Genomic DNA, 21,547 nt, shown 5'->3' on the forward strand with positions numbered 1-21,547 from the left:
CCCTCGATGGTTCTGCTGCCCCTGCCAAGGTCAAAGCCGCAATTCCCGCTCTGGAAGGGTCAGCGCCGAGCTCAGGGCTGGCAGCAGGGGAGACTCGGGGAAATGCCGCACAAAAATCCGCGCTCGCTCACGGACAGCACCGGAGCTCGGGGCGGGAGCCGGGGAGGGAAGAGCCCCGGGCAACGGGAGCAGAAATCCCGAAGCTCCGGGCACGCAGGGCTCAAACCGGCTCAGCGTGTGCAGCTCCCGGCAAAACCGCCCTCACGGAGCCCCGGGAGAGGCCCCGGGGGCAGCTCGGGGCACGGCAGCCCCGGGAGAGGCCCCGGGGGCAGCTCGGGGCACGGCGGCCCCGGGAGAGGCCCCGGGAGCCCGGGATGGTTGGGCTGGAGGAGCCTCGACCCCTCCCAACCCCGGGAACAGCCCCGCTGGAGGCTCCATCCCGCCGGGCCGGGCGGGAGCGGCGAGCACGGAGCGGGGCCGAGGAACCGGGCTGGCACAGCGGCGATGCACAAATCCATCTGGAGCCGAGGGGTGAGAGGCACGAGGGTTTTTTTTGGGGAAAACTCCTCCAAACAAAGCTTTGCCCCAGCTCTGGAGGATCCCAGAACAATCCCTCGATGGTTCTGCTGCCCCTGCCAAGGTCAAAGCCGCAATTCCCGCTCTGGAAGGGTCAGCGCCGAGCTCAGGGCTGGCAGCAGGGGAGACTCGGGGAAATGCCGCACAAAAATCCGCGCTCGCTCACGGACAGCACCGGAGCTCGGGGCGGGAGCCGGGGAGGGAAGAGCCCCGGGCAACGGGAGCAGAAATCCCGAAGCTCCGGGCACGCAGGGCTCAAACCGGCTCAGCGTGTGCAGCTCCCGGCAAAACCGCCCTCACGGAGCCCCGGGAGAGGCCCCGGGGGCAGCTCGGGGCACGGCGGCCCCGGGAGAGGCCCCGGGAGCCCGGGATGGTTGGGCTGGAGGAGCCTCGACCCCTCCCAACCCCGGGAACAGCCCCGCTGGAGGCTCCATCCCGCCGGGCCGGGCGGGAGCGGCGAGCACGGAGCGGGGCCGAGGAACCGGGCCCCCCCTACCCCGACCGGCTGTCCGCACCGGGAGCCGCCAGCGCCGGGGCCCTGCGGGCTGGGAGGGAACGGCGGCTCCGGGCTGGGCCCCGGCGCTCCGCTCGCGGTCCCCGCCGGCCCGGGCCGGCGAGCACGGAGCGGGGCCGAGGAACCGGGCCCCCCCTACCCCGACCGGCTGTCCGCACCGGGAGCCGCCAGCGCCGGGGCCCTGCGGGCTGGGAGGGAACGGCGGCTCCGGGCTGGGCCCCGGCGCTCCGCTCGCGGTCCCCGCCGGCCCGGGCAGGCCCCGGGCGCCGGGGCTGCTCCGGGACCGGGCGGGACCCCCGGGGCTGCTCCGGGACCGGGCGGGACCCCCGGGGCTGCTCCGGGACCGGCCCGGCCCCGCCGGGGCTGCTCCGGGACCGGGCGGGACCCCCGGGGCTGCTCCGGGACCGGGCGGGACCCCCGGGGCTGCTCCGGGACCGGCCCGGCCCCGCCGGGGCTGCTCCGGGACCGGGCGGGACCCCCGGGGCTGCTCCGGGACCGGGCGGGACCCCCGGGGCTGCTCCGGGACCGGCCCGGCCCCGCCGGGGCTGCTCCGGGACCGGGCGGGACCCCCGGGGCTGCTCCGGGACCGGGCGGGACCCCCGGGGCTGCTCCGGGACCGGCCCGGCCCCGCCGGGGCTGCTCCGGGACCGGGCGGGACCCCCGGGGCTGCTCCGGGACCGGGCGGGACCCCCGGGGCTGCTCCGGGACCGGCCCGGCCCCGCCGGGGCTGCTCCGGGACCGGGCGGGACCCCCGGGGCTGCTCCGGGACCGGGCGGGACCCCCGGGGCTGCTCCGGGACCGGCCCGGCCCCGCCGGGGCTGCTCCGGGACCGGGCGGGACCCCCGGGGCTGCTCCGGGACCGGGCGGGACCCCCGGGGCTGCTCCGGGACCGGCCCGGCCCCGCCGGGGCTGCTCCGGGACCGGGCGGGACCCCCGGGGCTGCTCCGGGACCGGGCGGGACCCCCGGGGCTGCTCCGGGACCGGCCCGGCCCCGCCGGGGCTGCTCCGGGACCGGGCGGGACCCCCGGGGCTGCTCCGGGACCGGGCGGGACCCCCGGGGCTGCTCCGGGACCGGCCCGGCCCCGCCGGGGCTGCTCCGGGACCGGGCGGGACCCCCGGGGCTGCTCCGGGACCGGGCGGGACCCCCGGGGCTGCTCCGGGACCGGCCCGGCCCCGCCGGGGCTGCTCCGGGACCGGGCGGGACCCCCGGGGCTGCTCCGGGACCGGGCGGGACCCCCGGGGCTGCTCCGGGACCGGCCCGGCCCCGCCGGGGCTGCTCCGGGACCGGGCGGGACCCCCGGGGCTGCTCCGGGACCGGGCGGGACCCCCGGGGCTGCTCCGGGACCGGCCCGGCCCCGCCGGGGCTGCTCCGGGACCGGGCGGGACCCCCGGGGCTGCTCCGGGACCGGGCGGGACCCCCGGGGCTGCTCCGGGACCGGCCCGGCCCCGCCGGGGCTGCTCCGGGACCGGGCGGGACCCCCGGGGCTGCTCCGGGACCGGGCGGGACCCCCGGGGCTGCTCCGGGACCGGGCGGGACCCCCGGGGCTGCTCCGGGACCGGGCGGGACCCCCGGGGCTGCTCCGGGACCGGGCGGGACCCTCGGGGCTGCTCCGGACCCGGTTCGGCCCCACCGGGGCTGTCCCGGATCCTCCCCAGCCCCATTCGGGGCTGCTCCGGATCCTCCCCGGCCGCACCGGGAACCCCCCGGGCCCGTCCCCTCCCCCTGCCCCAAACCTGATCCGTTTGTGTTAAAAGCGTTTCCTGCAGCAAAAGCGGAATTCTGCCCCCTCTCACCTGCAGCAGGTGCTTGCCCCTTACCTGCCTGGGCCAGACACCCCCGCAGGAGAGAACAAAGAGGTTTTTAACCCCTTTTTCACTTCAAAGCTTTCCGCCGGCACCAACACGACCCAGGCGAGATTTTTTTTAAACCAACATTGCCGCTGGAGAAAAACCTTGAGCTGGGACTGCCCAGGGATTAGGTGGGATACAGGAGAGGGAAGATCCTGAGACAGGAGAAGGAAGATCCTGCATGCTTGGACACATTTTAAAGAGATTCTGTCAGAAACCAAGAGGAAGGCCGGATTTTTTTTTTGACAAAGTGGAGTTTGATGAGCTGAGCTGGCAGGGATTTTAAGCAGAGTAAAGGATGCTGCGACGGAAATACTGAACTGGCATTTATTATCAAAGTCAGACTGTTTACATCTGTCGGGTCAACGAAATGCCACCACTACAAAAAAAGATTGTGCACATGGCAGTTCCAATGCAAAAAACCAGTAAAACGGGGCTCCCTCGGTTAAAAAAAGGACTTAAAATGACTCCAGAAAGCAACCGGCTCGGGCTGAACAGCTTTACATCCAGTGGGAGGCGGCGCGGGCAGCGGTGCAGCCGCAGCCGTGCAGCGTTGCAGCCGTGCAGCCGCAGCCGTGCAGCTGCAGCCGTGCAGCGTTGCAGCCGTGCAGCCGCAGCGGTGCAGCGTTGCAGCCATGCAGGTGCAGCGGCGCCTAGGCGTTGCGGTCGATCCGCACGTCGATCTCGCGGCCGCGCAGCTGCAGCCCGTTCATCATGCGGCACGCGCGCTCCGCCACCTCCGGCGACTCGAACCGCACCACGCCGCAGCCCTTGGACTTGCCGTTCTCCATCTTGATGTCGGCGTAGAGCACGTGGCCTGCGGGACGGCAGCGTCAGGCACGGCCCAGGGACTGCTCCCCGCCCCAGGGACTGCTCCCCGCCCCAGGGACTGCTCCCCGCCCTGGCTCTGCACTCTCCATCCCAAAGACTGATCCCAACCCTGGCTCTGGCTCCCTCCATCCCAAAGACTGCTCCCCGCCCTGGCTCTGCACTCTCCATCCCAAGGACTGCTCCCCGCCCTGGCTCTGCACTCTCCATCCCAAGGACTGCTCCCCGCCCTGGCTCTGCACTCTCCATCCCAAGGACTGCTCCCCGCCCTGGCTCTGCACTCTCCATCCCAAGGACTGCTCCCCGCCCTGGCTCTGCACTCTCCATCCCAAGGACTGCTCCCCGCCCTGGCTCTGCACTCTCCATCCCAAGGACTGCTCCCCGCCCTGGCTCTGCACTCTCCATCCCAAGGACTGCTCCCCGCCCTGGCTCTGCACTCTCCATCCCAAGGACTGATCCCCGCCCTGGCTCTGGCACTCTCCATCCAATCCCCATTCGTCACCTCCCCATCCTGGCTTTGGCTCTCTCCATCCCAAGGACTGATCTCCACCCTGGCTCTGGCTCTCTCCATCCAATCCCCATTCGTCACCTCCCCATCCTGGCTTTGGCTCTCTCCATCCAGTCCCAATTCCCCTCCTCCCCATCCTGGCTTTGGCTCTCTCCATCCCAAGGACTGATCCCCACCCTGGCTCTGGCTCTCTCCATCCCAAGGACTGATCTCCACCCTGGCTCTGGCTCTCTCCATCCAATCCCCATTCGTCACCTCCCCATCCTGGCTTTGGCTCTCTCCATCCAGTCCCAATTCCCCTCCTCCCCATCCTGGCTTTGGCTCTCTCCATCCAATCCCCATTCTCCATCCCAAGGACTGATCCCCATCCTGGCTTTGGCTCTCTCCATGCAGTCCCCATTCCCCACCCCAAGGACTGTTCCTCACCCTGGTTCTGGCACCCTCCATCCAGTCCCTGCTCTTCACCCCAAGGACTGTTCCCCATCACGGCTTTGGCTCCCTCCATCCACTCTCTATCCAATCCCAATTCTTCGCCCCAAGGACTGCTCCCCACCCTGGCTTTGGCACTCAGAGCTCTGGGAGGTTATTCATATTAATTCCTCAGAGTGAGGAAAGCAACTCACCACATTCATTGAATTTATCTTTCAGCATTTTCCATGTAAAATCAAAAGGCAGCTGTGGGAAGAGAGAAATAAAGCATTACTGAGGCTCTGCTGAATGACCTGCAGGCAACCCCTGCTCCCCAAAAACAGAACACATCCCAGGACAGAAGCCAACATAAAACCATGGATCATGGTCAGCCAGGAGCTCTTCTCCTGGTAAGGAAATGGCTCCAACTGTCCCCAAAGAGTGGCAGCACCCAGCATCAAGACATTGCGATCGGAAACCAAACACGGATGAGATAACGTATCAGTGACAATGCCACGGGTGGGAAAGGGCAGGAGTGGGAGAAGGAAAAAGGAGCACTCACATTTCTCACAAATATCTGACAGGCTTTCCGGGCCACGCCGGCCGCAGGGCCTCCGGCTCCTCCCAGGGACCCTGCAAAATTCCCTGCGAAGTTGCCCCGCTCCATGTCCATGGGCCGCTCGAAGTTGCTGCCCATGGCCAGCCCCATGCGCTCCATGCCCGCCCCCATGCCCTGCCCCATGGGCGGGCCCATCCTCTCCATGTTGGCGGCCCCGATGCGCTCCAGGCCCATCCTGTCCATGGGGGCGGCTCCCATCCTCTCTATCCCGATCCTGTCCATGGGCGGGCCCCCGATGCGCTCCAGCCCCGCGGGCATCCTCTCTATCACCTGCCCCATGCCCGCGCCCATGCCGGCGGGCACCATGCGCTCCAGGCCGATGCCCATCCTATCCATGCCCGCCCCCATGCGCTCCACGCCCGAGCCCATCCTGTCCATGGCGCCGCCCACGCGCTCGATGGCGGCGCCCATGCGCTCGATGCCGAAGCCGATGCCGGAGCCCATGCGCTCGATGCCCGGCCCCATGCGCTCGATGCCCGGCCCCATGCGCTCCAGGTTGGGGGCCAGGTGGTCGATGCCCAGCGGGGCCATGCGCTCCATGCCCGAGCCCATGCGCTCCACGTTGGAGCCCATGCGGTCCAGCACCAGCCCCATCCTGTCTATCTCCGAGCCCACCCGCTCCATCCCGTGCCCCATGCCCGCCGGGATCCGCTCGATGCCCGAGCCCATCCGCTCGATGCCGGGGGCCATCCTCTCGATGCCGGGAATGCTGGCGTTGCCACCACCTGCAACACAGCACGGACAGCATCAGCAGCCGGGCAGGGATTTGCTCTGCCGGGATGAATTTCGTCACCCAGAGCTCCCCCAGGCCAGGGCTCTGCGCCTGCAGGATGAGGCAAACTCAGATGCTCTGTCAGACCCCCCCTTGCAGAGCTGTCCCAGCCCTGGGACCCCAAAATAAGGACGTGGAGCTGCTGGAGAGAGTCCAGAGGAGATCCCAGAGCTGCTCCCAGAGCTGGAGACCCTCTGGAGCTCTGGAGAGCTGGGGCTGTTCACCTGGAGAGGAGAAGGCTCCAGGAAGAGCTCAGAGCTCCAGGAGGCTGGAGAGGGACTGGGGAACAAGGGATGGAGGGACAGGACACAGGGAATGGTTCCCTTGATTCTGATATGCTGGGATTTGGTCATTAAACCAAATTAAAAATCTGGAAGTTGATGGAGGAGCTCTGCCTGCTCAGAGATGTTTGGGTTCAGCTTTGCTCCAGAAACTCTGCAGTTTCATTACTGAGATTGCCCAGTATTTCCAGGGGACATGCCTGGAAGTTAAATGTGACACAGGCAGCAGGAAAAGCAGGATTTTGTTTTCACTGACAAAAATTAACAACTTCCCAGCGGCATCTGAAAGCCAGACAGCAAATTCCTACAGCAAATCTAAAACCTGCTTATTTTTGTCTCTAACACCCCCATAATTTTTGTGAGCAGTTCAGGGATGAAAAGCAGGCAGGGAATGGATTTCATATACTGCACTCACCTATTCCCCTCTCCAGGGTCTCTCCAAAACTCCGGGACATTCCCATCTCATTTCTTCCAAACTCCCTCTCAAATCCCCCTCCCATGGCACGATCCATCTCTGCAAAGAGGAAGAGGAGAAGTTTGCAGAGGGTTTTATGGCCCCTGAGAGAACATTTTACCACAGGAATCATCTCGAAGATTCACAGCACAGGAGGGTTTTTGTGATTTTCTCCTGATCATTTCGTCATGGCTTCAGGAGAAAAAGCTTCAAGGAAAAGCAGGATTTTCCCCAAACACATGGGAGGGCACTGGTCAGAGCCAGAATCAACCCTGCAAGGTACCATCAATAAATCACTGGGTTTGTGCAGCTCAGGAACCACGAGGGCCTTGAGGACACAGCTGGAAAAACCCCAAATTATTCCCATAAAACTGAGAAGAGGCTCCTGGCAAGAGGGATCCCTCCCAGGGAAGGCAGCAGGACACACAAGACCCCAGAGCCTACCGCTCATCCTGCCCATGTTCATCCCGGCTGGGAAGCGGCCGATGTTTTCCATGCCACCGAAGGGACCTTCCATTCCTAAAAAACACATTTGCCAGGGATTCTTTAGCAGAGCGTCGCAGCTCCACGCTGGCACAGCCAGCAGCTGCTGCCACACAACATTCCCACAGGCACGAGACAGCTCCCTACCACCAGTTCCCAAAAAGGGGTCAGGATTTGGGCACAGCTTTAGGAAAACCATGGAATCACAGAGTGGTTTGGGTTGGGATATTGAGGATCCGGCTCCAACCCCCCAGGGATGACACTTCCAGATCTCCTGAGCTAAGGAAGCACAGGTCGTGTTTTATGGGATGTACCCACCCTCCCCACACACCTGCAGCAGTCTGAATACCCCAAAAATGACCAAATTCTTGTTAAATTGGTGGTGATTCCCCAGCACACAAATTCCTGCCACATGCACACAGCTCAGTCTGCAGGACTTCCACAAAGGCCAAGCTAGGAACAGATCAAGAACCACAGCTTACCTCCCATTTTATTCATTCCAAAGCCCATGCCTTCCATTCCCATTCCTCAAAATAAAAGAGAAAGCTTTATATAGCAGGTGTCATCCAAGAAATTCCAGCCAAAGGCTGCAGAACTCAAACCACACAACACATCCATGGCTTGGGCTGAAGAGCTTACATGGGATAAGTCTGAGATTTCAACATTCCTGCTCAGAAAATCAAGCAGCAAAGGGGAAAAACCCACTGGCATTTTGACATGGAAAGCTGAGTGTGTGCTACTTTTTAGGTGGCTCTTTGAAACTTGTGCTATTTCAACAGATCCTCACCAAAGATTTGCAAGCCCACTAGAGGTGTTAAAAGTGAGAGATGGTTTGGAGTTTCATGGATCTTTGCAGTGTCTGCTGCTCATGCTCAAGAGTCAGAAAATGAGAGAGCTGTGTCTTGACCACAGTGAAAAAAAAATAAAAAAAAATGGAGCAGTTGGTTAAATTCAAGTTTCCATTATCAAGCTGAACAAAAAAAACTCATTTGGCTTTAACATTCCTAAGAAGCTACCAACTTTTTGGGGAGGCAAACAAAGCTATCTACCTTCTACACAGCTTAAAGCTCTCATGAAACAGAAGCATAGGAGTAATCTTCTTACCTCCAGGTCTCATGTTGCCCATTCCCATGCCTTTGTTTAAATGATTTGCATCAATAGGTTGACCTCCAGGTCCTAATCCCATGCCAATACCACCAAGACCATCTGAAGAAAATATTCAGATATCAAAAAAGCCTTCTTTCCATAGTTTGACAAAACAGCAAGTTTTATTTCTTAAGTAATTGACTTTCATTCTCCAAAAAAAGCTTGCTGTGTCCCCCCTGTGGGGTGTGTACTGAAAGCAGGGAAGTGTGGAATAAATCAAGAGTAGATGTGTCTTGAAATAGGCTAAAAACTATCTCCAATTATTTGGTTTTACGTTTAAATTTCCATCTTGGTTTGGAGCTGACTCCTGAAAAATAACTGGCTAGAACACTGCTTCATTTGGGCAAAGTCCTCAGCTGAGGAGGGTGGAGTGGGCAATTTGGGAGAAGATCCCCTAAACCTGTGCACAGTTCTCACCTGCAGCCCTGCCAGGGTTGGCCCCTTGCAGGGGAGAACTGAAGCAGCCATGGATCAATGACAGCCACCGGTGGAATTGCGAGCACACAGCCAGCCTCTCTCTGAGCAAACACCACACTGCACTCCCAGGCAGAGCTCAAGCTGCCTGCAGGATTCCCCAGCCCAAAGAAAGAAGAAAAAGCCCTTTTTTTTTTTTCCTGAAGCAGGAAGAAAGTTCTGTGCTTGGCACAAACACCAGCTCATGGCATCCTCTGCCTGCAGGATTCCCTCGTTTCCAGCTCAGCACTGAACACAGGAGTGTTGAATCTTGTTTTAAAACAGCACGAGGCCCCCCTTCCCTCCCCAGTAAAGGCCAAAATCCAGGCTTCCAGAGGGATTTAGGGAGTTTTACACCAAGGTCATGGAATTGGAACCCAATGGCTTTGTCCTGAAGAGAGGGAACATCCTTACAGTGACACTGCTGCTGAGGAAGGCCTTGACAGGCACTGAGAGCTCAACTAGGGAGGGAGGGACTAATTAATGCTCATTGATAATGGACAATTTAGCAGCACACAACAGGTCTGGTTCCCAGGAAGAAAACAGCATCTGAATTCAGAGAATGCCAGAATCCCAGACTGGTTTGGGTTGGAAGGGACCTTAAAGCCCTTCCACAGCTCAGGACAATTCAAATTCCATCAACAGCCCCAATTTAGCAGCATTTGAGCAAATTCAGCCTCCAGCTCTTCAGTCCCAACTCTTCTCTTCAGTATTGCAGTAGCTCATCCCAGCATGGCCGAGGTTTTGAGGGCCTCAGCTCAGCCCAGGTCACATCCACAGCTTTGGGGGATTGCCAGGGATGGAGACTCCTCAGGAGCTCTGAGCAACCCAGTCACCCTCCCAGGAATGTTTCCTCACATCCACGTGGAGCCTGTGGATTTCCACTGCTGGTTTACACTTGATCTTTTAGTTCATTCAAATTCCAAGTTGGAAGGAGCAGCTTGGGGCAGCCAATTATTCTGAATTTTCATCTCCTGGGTTTTGGTCGGTGCTTTCTGCATCCTGCACCTCCAAGAAGAGCCTGGTCCCCTCTTCTTTCCATATTTAACACATTGATAAGATCTCCTTTGGAAATGTGAAGGCCTGGAAGGCTCCCAGGTCCTGAATTCAGCCCTTCCAATTTAAAACATTCCATTCCCAGAGCACCATCCCACAGAAGGATGATTCACTGTGTTTCCATTAAATCCCACTCTTAATGGAAGGCACTGGGATCTTGGAATTGCAATGGAGAGCTCTGGAAGCCTTGAGAAGGTGAATGTTTTAAGACAAGCTTCTGGCCATGAGCTGAAAGAAGTATCCAAAAAATCACTGAGCAGCTCTTCTTCACTATTCCCCTTTCTGAAATTATTCAGGAATTTGGATCCCAGTTTTCCAGTCTGAACCAGAGTTTTACTGGGGCTGGGACTGGTTCCCAGGTGCTGACCAGGCAAACAAAAAGCAGAAGATGTTGAATCAAGCAGGGACACTTACGAGGGAGTTGCTGGGGTCGCTCTGGAGGGAAGAAATCTCCTTTGGGGAAGGCTCGTTCATCCTAAAAGGAATTCAACACATTAAAGCTGGCAAGGAAAGCAGGAAATTATTTCCTGATTCTTAAAACCTTGAATTAAAATACAGAAATTTCAAGTTAAAGCAGTCTTGACTGTAGTCTTGATTTGTCTTTTAGCAAAATAATCTGAATTAACCTTCTCTGATTGCATCAATTCAGCAGGCAACAGGCAAATCACACATTTCCCCCTCTGGATTTTGATCCACCCTTGAAAGCACAGATTCCCCTCAGAGCAGGAGTGCACTGCCAGTCAGTGGGAATGGGGGTGTCCTCACCATTTTGACGTGCATGGGTCTGTCAAAGAGCAGCTGCCCATTGAACATGGCTGGGGGTCGTTAAGGATCATTGTTCCAGCACTGAGGGCTCTGCCAGGGAGCACAAAAACCCCTCAGAAAATCCCATCTCCTCAGTTACCATTCACAGGTTATCACAAATCCTTCTGTCTTCTCCAAAACTAAAAAGCCTTGAAATCAATATACTGAACATTCAGAAAAAAAGGCTTTTTTAACTTAAAAAAAAACTGTAACAACACATTTCTGGGTAGGATTAAGTTCACAAAGAGATACAAAACATAACTCTTAAGTCAGCCCAAGTGTTTAAGTGTTTCCTCAGTCACTTCATCCACTGAAAACAGGAGAAAACAGGGAAAGTTCCACAGCAACATCACATTCTGAAGTGTGCCATGCCAGCAAATCCTCTGCCCAAGTCTGGCTCACACAAGGTTCAGTGGGTGCAGTGCAGAAGGGAATTAACACTCAAACAGAAACTCTGGGAAAGGAAAGAGGGGGTATTTTCTTCCTATCCATACAACACCATAACCAGGAGCTGAGAGAGCAATACCTGGAATTTTATTGCTGTTTGGTTTCTAGGGGGCAAATCATTGCTTGCCAGTGAAAGGGAACAGGAACACAGCAGCTCTGTGTGCCTTGGCACGGGGACCTTTTCCCTCTCCAGATAAATCTTTTCAGAGAATTGCACTTTAATACTAATTACAACCTAGAGACAGAAACTCATCTGGGACAGAAGTACATTTATCCATGCAGGAAAGAGAACTTCCTTTGCTAAAGACCCTGAGCAAACTGCAACAATTCCTTCAAGACAGAATTTTGTCTCCGTTTCCCTTTTCCTCCCATTTCCCACCCACTACAACCTGACCTTGCCTTCCACACCAACATCCTCCTTAGGAACACAATTCCCCCTGTGCCCTGCTGCCTTTCCTGGGCTCTGTGCCCCACTGCCAGCCTGCTGCCAAGGATACAGATGGCCTGCACGGCCTCGATGGCCTGCTCGAAGGTGACGGTGCCGATGCCGCGGCTCTTGCCGTCCTTGTCCTCCAGGATGTCGGCCCGCACCACCACCCCAGCCATGCTGAACACCTCCTTCAGCTTCTTCCAGCCCACCTTGTAGTCCAGCTGGAAAACAGGGCATTGTTGGGAATGCAAGAGAGATTTCCATGAGAAAACAGCTTTAGTGGGCTCCTGGCCTTCCCTGGTGTTGGCACTGAAGTTGTCAGAGAGCTGAGATAAAATTCAATCCAAGCAGAGGTTTGTTCAAAAATCCCAATTAACAGACACTGAGCACACTTAACTGAGAACCTCCTTTGCACAGAGAATCGACAGGACACAGAGGAACTTTTCCTGGAATTGCCAAGGCTTTTCCTCCCTCAGATCTGCCCAGCTGAGAGGCCCCCACTGCTGGATCTGCAGCAGGGGGTAATCTGCACTCACGTTGGCCACGAAGACGGTGCTGCCGAGGCGGCCGGCCTGCAGGGCGTGGATGATCTCGTTGGGGATGTTGGGGTTGTTCAGGATGCTGGGGGGGATGTTGATCATGCCAGGGCCGCCAGGGCCAGGCCCGATGCCCATCCCTCCTGCTGCCATCACCTTCTGCATGGCCCTCCTGGCGTGCTCCCCGTCGGGGTCCTGGGACACACACACACACTCAGATGAGATCCCCCGTGCACCATGGTCAGTGCCAGGGCTCCAGCAGGCACAGACAGGAGTTCCCCTTTATCCCAGGGTATCTGCTCCCTAAGCATTCCCAGCTAACTGCCTCCCTTTCCTTGGCAGTCAATTTATTTTATTTTAGCCAACACCAGCACCCTTTTATCATTTAAATTGATACTTTTATTATTGGTGCCCTTTATTACTGGAGTTATTCCTCCCCAGGCATTTCCCTGGTTCCCAAGGTGTTTATCCATCATTAATAACAACAACAAACCTCTGTTACACTTGTTCCAAACCCTGATAAACCCCCAGTGCCACTGGAGAGGGTTTGGAATGAACTCCCAGGACTGGCTGTCAGTAGCAAAGCCACTAAAATGGAAACACATCTTTGAGGTATTCCAGGAAAGAGCTGATTCCATGGAATTGTTGGTGGAATCCATCCATTCTGATGCCAGAATTCAAAGGGAAGTTTGTAAAGAGCAAACACGGAGGTTTCTCTGTCCAATCATTAACAAAGGAACTGCAATTAAAGCCAAACTCTGGCTTTGTCCTCACAGCAAATTCAGTCTTGATAATCACAAGTTCAGCAGTGGTTAAAATGATTAGAAAAAGGCTGACTGGGGGTTTTTATCCTATTTAAGTCCTGCTTTCTGTCCATTATCCTCTGAGTCAGCCCTAATCCCTTAACAAGAACTCCCCTTTCCCCCTCCAGCCCTGCCAGAACAGATCCCCTCCTTACTTCTTTCACTTTCAGGGGTCTCCCACCAAGACTGTGCTTGTTCAGAACTTCAGCAGCCTTCTTCATGCTCTCCTCCATCTTGAACTCAACCACCCTGTGGGGACAGGACACAGCTCAGGATGTTTTGTTTGAAGAAGCTTCCTTGGATTTCTGGTAAAAATTCAGAGTGAACTTACGCGCATCCCTGGCGAGGTGATTTCCCAGGGCAGTCACAGGGAGGAGGGAAGAGAGAAGAAATAAAGTCAGTGAAAGCCCAAATCACACAAAACTATTTTATTATTAAAGCCAAATCACATCAGTTAAGCCCTACCAGTGAAAATAAATGTAACCTTACACAGGCAAGCCTCCAATAGTGGAATTCCATAATTTCTTATGCCTTAACAGGATTAACCTGGGGTCTCTGAGGTTGTAACAAACACTAAATCCCGACTCTCCACGAAATACCACACGCTTCCTGTGACCTGCTCTTCCCTGGCATACAGCAAAACCCTCCACACTCTCACCCTACATCCATATCCTTCAGGACACTTGGGAGTGCTCCTATTGTCTTCCCTGATGCTGGACTCAAGGCCCATGAAGGCACTGAACGTTTACATTTAGGAATTTACCTCTCTCTACTGGCCCAGGAAGTGGAGTTTGCAGCACCTGCTGTTGCACCCTGGCCCTTCCAAACTCAGCCAACCACTCGAGTGACTTTGCCAAAGCACAGGAATATTCCAGAGCCCTGTCCTGCCTGCTGGGCTCCAGGGTCACACGGCCAACGCCAACGGCACGCAGGGAACAGCTCCTGCCTGAACTGCAGAGCCCACCCCACCTCCTCCCATCCCACAGCACTCCTGACCTGGAGCCGCTGCACATCCACACTCTGAGCCTCCCTGGCCTCCTGTCCAGCACACAGAAACATTTCAGGTAGAAAATCCACAAAGAAACTCTCAAACACTTACCCTTGACTTTCCTTCAGCGTCCATTAAGAGCTCCACGTATGTTACCTCACCAACTACAAATCAGATTCCAGACGACACAGATACCAAGGGAGAAAAGCCAAGAAAACAATGGGAATTTAGAACAATCAACAACCGTGTATGGAGCCTCTGCCTTATAAGAAAGCCCAGAAACACTCCATGTTCTCTAGACCACAAAACTGGACAATTACAGGTATGCAGTAAAGGTTTCAAGCACTTCAATATGTTCTTGGTTTTCCTCCAGCTCAAAAGACAAATTTCCACAGTTCCCTGGATCTTCAGTGCCCGCTCGTTGCCTGAGGCAATCCAAACCCATGGGAAAGGCTGCAGGAACAAGTTTCCTTCATTTCCACAGGATGCAGACCTGGCTCCATCATCCAGAATTTCAAGTGACTTGTTTTTGTCAGGGTTTAAAAACAAAAAAAGGAGTCACACTGAACCAAGAGATCAAGATATCACTGCCTGCCTGCTATTTAACAGGTTTTTTTAAAGCCATAATAAATTCTATTTTAGCTTTAAAATCTGCCATATTTGCTCTCAAGAGTAAAAGGCAGAAGTTCATGGAAAACTCCACCTGCCCCTTTCCTCACAGGATTGGGATTGCCTCTCTAGGACCAAATAACCCTGGCAGGGACCTCCAGAATGCAACTACCCAAATGGCTGCTGCCTTTGAAGGGACTGGCATCCAGAAGAATGGAATAAACATTTTTAAATTTATTTTTCCTTTCTGGTTTTACAAGTCCTAGGGTTTAAATTTAAACCAGGAGGACTCCAAGCTGCATTATCTGGACAGTGGAACGTTTTATTTGTGGGAAACCACGAGCCAGTTGAGTGATGAATAGTTTAACTGGAGCAAGGAACTGGGTTTTTACAAGACTGTGCCAGGGACAGAGGGAGGTGCTCAGCCTGACCTCCACCAGGCCCAGCAATTTACAGGACACTGTGGAAAACTGACAGCCTGGAAGGGCTCTCTTGAAGCTGGAAAAAAAGAGGAATGCTTAACAAAACCACTGATTTCTAATCTCCATTTCTTATTTTAAACAGTAACTTAGCAGCAAGAGCATTCCAGCCAGAGAACAGGATGAACAGCTCTGATCCACTCCTGCTTTTGGGAGGACAAGGTTTGAGGCTGGAAAAGGCTGACAGGTCCCTCTGAAAGGGACTCCACTGAGTGTCCACTACCACCCACAGCTCCAGCAGCTCGACCCACGTTGGTGTCGAGCCTGAGAAGGAATTCCAGTCTCTAATCCCCCCCGATCTCCCAAGGAGCCCTGGGGGCTCAGCACTGCCACGAGGTTCTGATGCCATCCAGCTCAAGAGCAGCAGCCAGAGTCCAACCACACCTGGGGCAGGAGTCACCAGTTCTTGCCAGGTGAGCTCCACTCCAAAACCTGTGCGAGCCACAGCTCCCAGGTCTGGCACTTCCAGCAGCGAGGGCTCTCCTCTCCCAGCCACTTCACCTACAGCTCCTCACAAACAGCTCCCTAAGGAGTTTGCCAAGCTTGAGGATATCCAATGCAACTGAGCATCTGCTCTTGTCACCAATCCCCGACTCTGAACCACAAGATCTCCAGGAATCTCTTGGAAAGTTGAGTCTGTGACAATTTTGCTCAGAGCTTCCTGTTGGAGCCTTACATGAAAATCCAAATATCCAGCCTGAAGTAGCTGCTTTGCTTTAAAGGACACCTGAACTTCCTGAAGAGCCCAATTTCAGAACAGGAGGAGGGGGAATGACACACAGAGTGCAACAGCTCTGAGCCAAGACAGAGCCCACAACCACTGCCACGAAAATGCATTCATTTCACCTTAAAATGTGAGAGGAGCCAGCCCAACCCCTCTGCCAGGAGAAAGGAAACCTTTCTTAAGAAGCTAGGCTGGGTCACATTTTATTTGGAGTTTTGGGGTGTTTTTCTATATTCCAAACCACAGGATGCCTTGGAAAAGTACAAAGAGCAGCTATCCATGTGCTAGACCAGGATAAATGCCCAGTGACCCTGGCAGGATTCCCTCCTGCCAGAGAACAGCTGGATTCTGACAGGGAACATCCCACAGCTACAAGTGGAGAAATTTCATCCAAGCACAAAAACTGTCACTTCAGGAGCTTCCCAAGGGAGGAAACTTCCAAAAAACATTGGCTCCAAGTCACTGCAGGTTCAATTAAGGAACATGTTCCCTATGGTGTCTTTAAGACTTAATGCAGAGGAGACTGATTTATGGATTTATTTAAACCTCACACCTTAAGTTTGGAAATGGAGCTTTTCCCAAACCAAGAGACTGGAGCAGAATTTACTGCAATAACCAGAAATCCAAACTGAAGGAAGCTTCAGTGCTATTTATCACAGGCACTATTTTTAATCCTCTTTTAAACTTTGTATCACTTCCCAAAGTTTATCAGTACAGAAAGTGCCAATGTTCATGCTGGGCTGCTCCAGCAGAATTCCAATATTCTGCAGGGCCTGTCCAGGAAGCTCAGATCAGGATTCCCAGGGTGATCTGAGGCCCTGAAGACATCTGGGAACTCCCCAGAACAAACTCAGAGAGAAATAAGAACTTTAGGTTGGGCAATTTGATTTTAACAGTTTCTGACAAGCCAAAGAGCTCTGAGAGGTGTGAAAGGTGCAGAGAGGGAAGTGGGAGCAAGCACAGAACTGGGACAGGGGAAATGCTTTGTAGCAGCTATTCCTTGGCCTCCAGGGCCAAAAGTAAATAATAAACATGGAAGGAAAACCCCAAACTGGCTGGATGTCTCCTCATCTTCTGAAGAACAAGCGATCCAAGAGGATCAAAAAGCTTCACACTCCCAATGTGAGGCAAAGCAGAGCTGGCCACAGCTCCTCCCTCATTTACAGGTAAAAGCCTGGGACAGGCAACCCCTGAAAAGTCAAAAGGGAGAGAAGAGGAGCAAGGTTTACACATGCAAAGCTTTGGCTAAGAAGGGAGAAGGAAAGCCTTCCCAAAGCAGAGACAGCAGTCAGCAATTCTGTCCCAGACGGGGAAAGGAAACTTCCCTTTTGCAAGAGAACACCCAGACAAAGCTGTGATTTAGGCTCTTGAAGAGCTCAGGCAGCAGAGGGAGTGAAAAGCTCCCTGCAGCCAGGGAAGGGCTGAGATTCCTTGGAAAGATGATGAAAGCCCAAAAGCAACTCATCAGAGACTTCAGCCAATGGAAGGGGGAAGAGGCTAAGGGGCAGAACAGCACATTCCCTCCCCATCCCTCACCCCGACTCCCCAGAACTCCACACTGTGACCAAATCCTGGGGACTCTGCAGTAAGGTAACACCTTGTGTCTGCCAGCGAAACGAGGGAGTTCCAAACAAGAACATCTCTTCATTCCATTACCAACATTCCCACTGCATACCTGTAATTGAGTTTCTCCAACCAATCCACTGGGATGCCCGAGCATGGAGAGAGAGAGAGGAGGCACCTGGAGCAGCCTGGCCACTCCCAGGCTGCAGGAACAGCGGCACCTCCCCGAGCTGAGCTCCTGCTGCTACAGCCCAGCCCTGCAGAGCCCTCACACACCCAGGGTTTCCCCTTGGGCACAGAATTCCACCTGCTCCCAGAGCCTGGGACGTTTGGCCTGGCGTTCGTACGCTTCCGAAGCAAGAATTCCGAGGGGTCGGAGTTCCTGGGGCTTGGAACTGCTCTGCCTCGGGGCAAGGACTGAGCAAGGCCAGCACAGCAGTCTGGGAGAAGTCCAGAACAACTCCACAGCAAATCCAAAGGGCTGGATTCACCAGCAGTGCCAAACCCCGGGAATGATCCCAGTTTTAGCAGGACAAGCCCTGCAGCCAGAAGGAAAAGCTCCAATGTTCCCCTAGGAGCATCTGCTGGAATGAGCAGCTGAACAGCCCGGCAGGAAAACAACCTCAGCCCGGCCTCTGCCATCCACGGGAACTGGAGAGAAACCAGCAGACACCGGGAACGGGATTCAACGCAGCACAGAGAGCTGGACATCTCCACACCCGGAACGCCGACGGATCTGGGGCAGCCACGGGGCACTGAGGGCTCCATCCATCACCAGGGCCTGCTCAAGCAGCCCTCGAGGCTGACACTGCTGCCATGGCACAAACACTGCTGGCTCTCAAACAGCCCCAGGCTAGGGAAGCTCCCAGTCCCCACGGCTGCTCCGCAGACTCTGTTCCCTCTTGCCGCCGAAGACAAACAATTGAAACCCTCTGGAACTTGGTTTTCCCCTTCTTTAGGCCACACCTCAAACACCTGAACTGTCAGTCCTTACCCAGCTCCAGCACAATGACCACTGCCCACTACCCTGGCTGAGGCTCTGTATCCAGAAGTGCCCCACAGGAAATGTCGTGCTGTTACTCTGAACTTGCTTTAGACATTTCAAGGCTGGAGAAGCCAAGGATTTTCTTGCCACTCCACTGCACTTCCAAGGTGACTTGAAAACTAGAAAGCTGGGCACCAGCCTGAAGAAATGACACTAATTTAGACTTGTCACTACCTGAGTACTCAGCTCAATTTCTTCATCTTCCTCAAGAGATGAAGATGTTCAGGCCAGCAAAGGCAGCTCCCATCCACATGGGAATTAAAGGGAATTGTGGAAGGGGGAACACCACAAACCTGATTTCCAAAGCCCTGCTTCTGCTGCAGCACATACCAAAGCACCAACCTTATTTTGCAGGTCACCCTTAAATACACTGAACTGCAACCAATGGCAGAATGGCTCTTGAAGCCAGCTCAAAGCCCTCCAAATCTGGGGACACAGCTGGATATCCACACACCAGAGCAGGATGTAACCACCTGAATATGCCCAAAAAACATTAAAATGCCTCAGAAAGTTCTGCTGCACTGCAAGGCTAAAACCTGCTGAAAGCCTGGGGGTGCATCCCTAAGGAAAACACTGCTAATCCTGGGATGAGGCTCCACAGCTGCACGGCACAGGTCTCCACAGGAACCATCCCTGGAAGGCTGCCAGGGACCAGGCTGTGCCACACCCAGAAGGCTTCGGGAAGAGTTTCCCAAACTCTGCGGCCAAGTGCAGCCAGAAGTGCAAGTGCTGAGCTACAGACAGAGCCAGGCACAGGCTGGAGCACGCAGCCTCTCCACCTGAGCTGCACTTTACCTTTCTCTTTGACCAGGTCCTTCAGGGACTGCCACTTGACGTCGAAGGGGATGTTGGTGATGAAGGCTCGGTACCTCTTGGCGGGGTTGGCGTAGGGCTCGAAGCGGTTCCCTCCCCTCTTCATCCCCTTCTCCTTCTTCTTCTCGTTCGGGGTCGGGCGCTCGCCTTCGCTGCAAGGAGAGAACTCCTGTGAGCTGCTGGGGATGGAGCAGTGCCAGAACCCCCCAGAATCACCCCAGAACCCCAGAGCAGCTCGGGTGGGGAGGGGCCGTACAGCCCAGCCCGCCTGGAAAGGAAAGAAACACCAAACCAAGGGAAGAAAAAGCTTCAGCCTCAGTCTTACATAATTCCCTTCACTAATCCAATTAATCTCCTTGCTCACTCAGTGCTGCTGGAGAAGATGCACCAACACACGTTGAGGAGGAATTCAGAACACATCGGATAAAAAAAGCTGGAGTTTCTACAGTCTGTCTGTCCTGGGCTTTTCCCAGCCCAGGACCTGTGCAGCCCTGCAAGCTGCAGCTCAGGAATCCCAGCTCCATCCCCTCAGGACCATTTCAATCCCTGAGCACACCCAACAGCCTGCAGGGAAAAAGGAAATTGAGAATGTAGAGGCCTCTCTGAAGGTTTCTATGAGTGTGTTCCCTGCTTCCATCACCCAAAGCTTCTCCAGACACAGGGATGGGAATTTTCCAGTCTTTCTCTCTCTGAGCTTTTTAAAAGCTTCTTAATTAATGAAATAATTAAAACTCAAAAATTAGACTTGAAATAGGACAACGCTTTTTCCACCTTCATTTCCATTTGGTTGATGAAACAACACAAAATGCAGTTGTGTTAAAAGCTGCACTCTGATTTTAGTTGTTGTTTCTTAAACTGGATTTCCCCAAGGCCACTGAGAACCACAGGAGTGGTTGGTGTTATCCCTGGGGAATCAAGAGCTGGACATTCCAAACAGAACTGCACCTGCAGACACAAACAAATTCCCTGGAGGCATCCCAGACATAACAGGGGCAGGAAAACCAGGGCAGAGAGATATCTTTATTTATACTTCCAGGAATGAACTGGCCCCTCGTGCAGACAAACTGCTGATTCCATGTTGCCAGGAGTGCTGGGAACAGAATCCAGGGTGGCAACACCCTCCCCTGTCCCTGGGATGTCTCTGCCCCTGCCTGGCTCAAGCTGCACAGTCAATGAAATTGTGTCTGTCGGTATTTTACTGCCCAAAGCACAGTCTGACTGTTCTCCAATGGAAAAAAAAATAAATAAATATGGATCTTTTTCCCCTAAAGCGACAAAGCTGTTCCTGGTCTCGGGAAACACAAAGCCAAGCTCGAGTCTGCAGCAGGAATCACAGCACACCAGGTTCAACCTGATCCTTATCACCCCGCCTAAAACAGGCCAGAAACGCCCTGAGGGAGAGAAGTCCTTTCTGCTCAGTGGATTTGGTACCAAAACCGGCTTTGCCAAGTGTGGAATTTCCGTCAAGCATCAACGTGAGGAAGTGAGAAGCAGCTGAGGCTTTCTGCGCCCTTCATCCCCACGTTTACAGAGCCGGAACTGCAGCGCCGCTGATTCTGGTTTAAATTTCTCTAACGTTTTACCGAGAGATTGTGCAATCCCTCGCGGGCACCACCTTAAACCCTCACCCTCGAGGTGTCTGCGCTCCTAAATCCCCTCACGCGTAAAGCACCCCCAAAAAGGAGCACTCGGCTCCAGGGCGGGCAGCGGGGTGAGGGCAACGGAGTTCTCACAACTTACCGACAGCACAAAAAAGTAACGAACTTAACCACCCCCGCGCTGGCACAGCCCGCTCCGCCCAGGGAGGCCGAAACCCCACCAGAATTCAGCTTTTCCCAGGGGATGGCGGCGGCCCCAGGGCTCCCTGCCCGCCGGGACCGGGCCCGGAGCGCCGCGGGAGCCCCGGAGGCGCCTTCGGGACGGCCCCGCCCGGGATCCCAAGGCGGGCCCGGAGGGAGCAGCGCCGGCAGCGGCCCCGCACACCGCTATCGACCTCACCGGGACCGCTCGCCGGCCCCGCTCCGGCCCGCCGCCCTCAGGCCGGGCCCACGAGCGGGGAGGCCGCACGCGGCCCCCTCGGCCCCACCGGCAGCGCGGCCCCTCACGGCCCCCCTACCTCTTAGGGGGCGGCCCCCCCGCGCCGGCCGCCCCGTTGGGCGCTGGCGGAGCCGCCGCTGCCGCCGCGGCCGCCGCCGGGGGCGGCTCCATTTTCCCGGGGGCGTTTTGCGAGGCCGCGGCCGCCGCCATTTCCCAGCGCGTCCTTTGTGTGGGGAGCGCGGGGGAACAAGCGGCGGGCGGCGAGGGGAGAAACGGCGCGCGAGGCGCTGCGCGTGCGCGGTGAGGCAGCACCGCCGCCCGCG

The 21,547-nt window shown here is 55.8% G+C and overlaps 1 protein-coding gene across 3 annotated transcripts; it reads right to left on the reverse strand.

Annotated features, from left to right (window-relative positions):
• Positions 1-3,251: 3,251 nt before the first annotated feature.
• Positions 3,252-21,462, reverse strand: HNRNPM (heterogeneous nuclear ribonucleoprotein M). 3 transcript variants are annotated; one of them, XM_041424760.1, is made up of 16 exons: positions 21,304-21,462; positions 19,170-19,339; positions 14,066-14,118; positions 13,298-13,305; positions 13,122-13,215; positions 12,164-12,358; positions 11,695-11,848; positions 10,712-10,761; positions 10,361-10,421; positions 8,396-8,497; positions 7,774-7,818; positions 7,253-7,327; positions 6,770-6,868; positions 5,245-6,026; positions 4,898-4,949; positions 3,252-3,755 (listed from the first exon to the last, which is right to left on the reverse strand). In XM_041424760.1, exons 1-16 carry the CDS (start codon positions 21,432-21,434, stop codon positions 3,592-3,594), a joined length of 2,235 nt encoding a protein of 744 aa, XP_041280694.1. In that variant the 5' UTR covers positions 21,435-21,462; the 3' UTR covers positions 3,252-3,591. The 3 variants fall into 3 exon arrangements, with proteins under 3 accessions (XP_041280694.1, XP_041280704.1, XP_041280714.1); XM_041424770.1 differs by lacking the exon at positions 8,396-8,497; XM_041424780.1 differs by lacking the exons at positions 14,066-14,118; positions 21,304-21,462 and having other exon boundaries at positions 19,170-19,302.
• Positions 21,463-21,547: the final 85 nt, after the last annotated feature.

The sequence above is a fragment of the Onychostruthus taczanowskii genome, unplaced genomic scaffold, assembly GCF_017590055.1.
Source record: "Onychostruthus taczanowskii isolate IOZ18803 unplaced genomic scaffold, ASM1759005v1 scaffold112, whole genome shotgun sequence".
NCBI lineage: Eukaryota > Metazoa > Chordata > Aves > Passeriformes > Passeridae > Onychostruthus > Onychostruthus taczanowskii.

Coding starts and splice junctions, on each gene's coding strand:
- HNRNPM (XM_041424760.1), bottom strand. CDS start 21,434: ATGGCGGCGGCCGCGGCCTCGCAAAACGCCCCCGGGAAAATGGAGCCG. Junction 11,849..12,163: donor GCACCGTCTTCGTGGCCAAC/GTGAGTGCAGAT, acceptor CCTGTTTTCCAG/CTGGACTACAAGGTGGGCTG. Junction 8,498..10,360: donor GCGACCCCAGCAACTCCCTC/GTAAGTGTCCCT, acceptor TATTTTCTTCAG/ATGGTCTTGGTGGTATTGGC.